The 3576-nt window shown below is 30.7% G+C and overlaps 1 protein-coding gene across 1 annotated transcript in view; it reads left to right on the top strand.

The window, feature by feature from the left end:
* The window catches only part of LOC106679800 (peroxiredoxin-6), a 32076-nt gene that overhangs the window by 25149 nt on the left and 3351 nt on the right, over window positions 1-3576 (top strand). Inside the window, exon 2 of the mRNA XM_067046023.1 lies at window positions 3218-3374. Coding sequence (XP_066902124.1) covers window positions 3218-3374 — 157 coding nt within the window. The remainder of the gene's footprint in view (window positions 1-3217; window positions 3375-3576) is intronic.

Here is a 3576-nt window from a genome sequence, read left to right as displayed (position 1 = left end):
TGAGTTCAGTATAATTTTGATGGAATTGAAGTGAAGGTCATCATTAACCGTATAGTAGATATGGGAGGGGGGTGGGTGGGCGGTATTTCAAATTATTTTGGGTTATAGACAACAAGTCAGTTCAAATAATTTATTTTTTCAATGCTTGAAAAGTTAAAAACACTAACTTAAATTAAACATTTATGAGAGGTGCGTTTCTTGATTTCTATCAGCATAATCATTAATTACTTCCTAGAAGTTTATTTACGTAATTTCATCATTGATAAACTGCTCAATTTTAATTCCCAGTTCATTCTTGATTCGTTTTAATTAACGGATTACAGGAGTAAGAGGATTAAGATGGGTCTGGTCAGATCAACTACCGAAGGGACTGTTGTTTACTCGCTTTATACAGAGGTGGGACTTTTAAAATTATTTTCTGAATGCTTTGGATTGCGTAAACAATACCTTAGTTGAAATAATTGATCAATTTTATATTTCAAAAGTAGCAAACATTAAAAAGAAAAAATTTAGATTTAAAAGAGCAACTTTTTATTTTTTATTATTAGCAAAATTATGAATTAGTTCTTTAAAATTCATTTATTAACTATATGAGTTTGTTCTATCTACTTAACTGTACTGTCCAATCTTTCTTGAAGCAATTCTCTACTTCTCAGTTCATTCTTCTTTCGTTTTAATTTATAGATTCACTAGAGATTAAGAGATAAAGATGTAACTTGTCAGATAAACTTCTGAAGGAACTGTCATTTCCTTCCTCACTTAGAGTCCCGAAAATTCTAAAAGCACACAGCGAATGTGAACACTAAGCAAATTTGTAACAGGTTGCTTTATTTGTTAAAAATGTGCTAATTTGCCAATGTTTGGACTACTCATAACAAACCAACTCAGAGCCTGAAATTTCATATGAAACTCCGAATCGATTTTGGCGTTGATTATTATACCATAGGCTTCATCATTAAATTGATGATAATAATATTTTTAAAAAATCGATCTTAAAAACAATGCTAATTCGATTATTCTATTCCTTTATTATCGACATGTAATCGATCATGAAAACAATGTTAATTCTATTAATTAACTCATAAAGTACTTACTTTATTTTTAGAACATTTAATTTATTTACTGCTTGCATTACTAGTTTACGAACCATTCTCGTTTCCTTAATTCTTTTACGACGATGAAGTTGAAGTGGTCTCGAATTGGTCCTAAACGTCTTCTGCCATCCGTGACGTCAATGTTCGATCAGTTATTTGCATTTTTAAGTAATGATTGGAGATGCTGATGAAAACCTCAGTTTTTATTAAACCCTTTAACTTTTATTCAAGCACCTCTTTATGAATTGTTCCAAAATTTAGAGACTGTTTCAAAAACTTCTCAATTAAACGTACGTCATTATAATCGATACTACATACAAGAATTGTCCTGATTTCATTTTTTTATATATCCCGTTGTTATTCTTTGACATATTTATAAGATTATAATAAATTGTAAAAGCCAATTCAAGTTCGTGGATGAATAAAGATGTTGATCCGGCCACATACACGCTCCCTTGAATTTCTCATAGTTTAAACAATTATTACTCATTCTTAAGTTCCTCAATCTATTTCGGCATTTTGTTGAATGTTCCTCAGAATACACTTAGGTACCAAGTTACCTTGTCGCTGTCCAACCCGCTACTTACCCTTCGGAACAAATGATCTGAAATTCAGTATGTAGAGTGATTTTCTAAGCCGTGAATAATACTATACTAAGTGGGGGTGGATTTTAATTGTTACGGTAAACAGTTGCGCGTACGATATACCAGTATAGCGTTTGCTACAGACACTACAAAAAGCGTCAAAACGCCGCCTAGAATGTGTTCCAAGATCACTATTTCGATCAAGATAAGTATTTAACCATACATAATTTTTTTATACAATCCTTTTTCAATAACTGAACTATCTATTGACCTGTTTGCATTGACTGACCAACACACCAAAACATGGTGAAAGAATCGAACTGTCTGAGGTTATGAAGGGGAGCATTATTGTGAATCGCTGATAATCATCATTATGAGAGATAGTTGACCGTGGATGATAAATGAGGAGAAGATGGTTGGGGGTGCGGTCAATGAAACACAAATAAGTATGACTAACTTATTTTAATGTGCCGACGTTTCGGCTAGAGTTTCTAGCCTTCTTCAGGGCTGTTCGCTGAAAGGTTGCGGGCCTAATCAAGGCTGATAATCATCACATTAAACACTTCAGCTATGGTCCATTTTTGTAGGACTGACTTAATTATGAACCTATAATACCAATAGATTATACCACCAATATACCAGTAGGTTTTGTCTTTATATCGTATCTGTTGTTTTCTTTTATGAACATGGTATTCACTACGAAAAATACATGAGAAGATGGTTGGGGTGGAGTCAGTATTGATACACAAGTGTCTAAAACTTATTTATTTGTGCAGACGTTTCGACCAGAATCCCAGGCCTTCATCGGGGCTAAAAAACTAAAGGATATAACAACCTTTATTCAGAGAAAAAGAGAACGAAATAACAACAAACATACTTGGAAGTATACAAAAGAGTAAATAAAGTAGATAGTAGTTGATTGGTACTAATAGAACATAAAATATAATATTGTAGGGGTAAGAACTATACAAAACAAAAGATAAAAAAAAAGTTATTTAAACTCAGACACTGCTCATGTAAATAAAGAAATAAATATAATGTGTGCAGGGAAAATGTATATGATGAATAATTGAAATTAACATAATGAAATATGTAATGATTAAAGATATTTAAATAGTGAAAAAATTGAAATTAACATGATGAAAAGTTTGAAAATAAAAATAAAAAACTGATATACATAATTAATACATACAAACACCTCATTATGAAAAATACATCTTTTATAACTAGTGAAATGGAAAACATTTCAGTGATTGTGAGAGAGTCCTCATATAAATTTCAAAAATTAAAAAAAAAATGATTGGACCTAAATTAATCCAAATAATCACTTTGAAATGTTAATGCCTATATTGATATCAGCTAAAAACATATTTAGGAATAAAAATTTGTTTTACAAATAAAAGTTGTTTAACTATTTGGGGATTATCAGAACATACCTAAAATTAGATAAAAACAACCACTTTGGTTATTATAACACATTTTCTACAAAATTTGAAACGATTTTAATACATATTTGAAATGATAATAATTTTGTTTTAGTTGGTGCATGCTCTTCTCACATCCTGCTGACTTCACGCCTGTCTGCACTACTGAGCTCGGAAGAATTGCTGTACACAAAAATGAATTCTGTAAGAGGAACGTTAAGATTGTTGCACTTTCTTGTGACAAAATTCAAGCTCACACCGATTGGGTCAATGTGAGTATAAATTCTTTAATAAGTATTTAACATATAACTGCTTCGCCTTGATAGTGGCATAACTTTAAAAAAAAAATTAGTTTTCATTTTTATTTTGTATTAAACATATTCCAAAGTTAATAATAATAATATTCTTTAATTATTCTGAGATTGGTCCTTTTTGAATAATATTACAGGCATCAAAATTAGGCTTTAAAGCCTT

The sequence above is a fragment of the Halyomorpha halys genome, unplaced genomic scaffold (genome assembly GCF_000696795.3).
Source record: "Halyomorpha halys isolate HHAL.00 unplaced genomic scaffold, Hhal_1.1 Scaffold220.1, whole genome shotgun sequence".
NCBI classification, from domain to species: Eukaryota; Metazoa; Arthropoda; class Insecta; order Hemiptera; family Pentatomidae; genus Halyomorpha; species Halyomorpha halys.
This window is presented reverse-complemented; position numbering and strand designations above follow the sequence as displayed.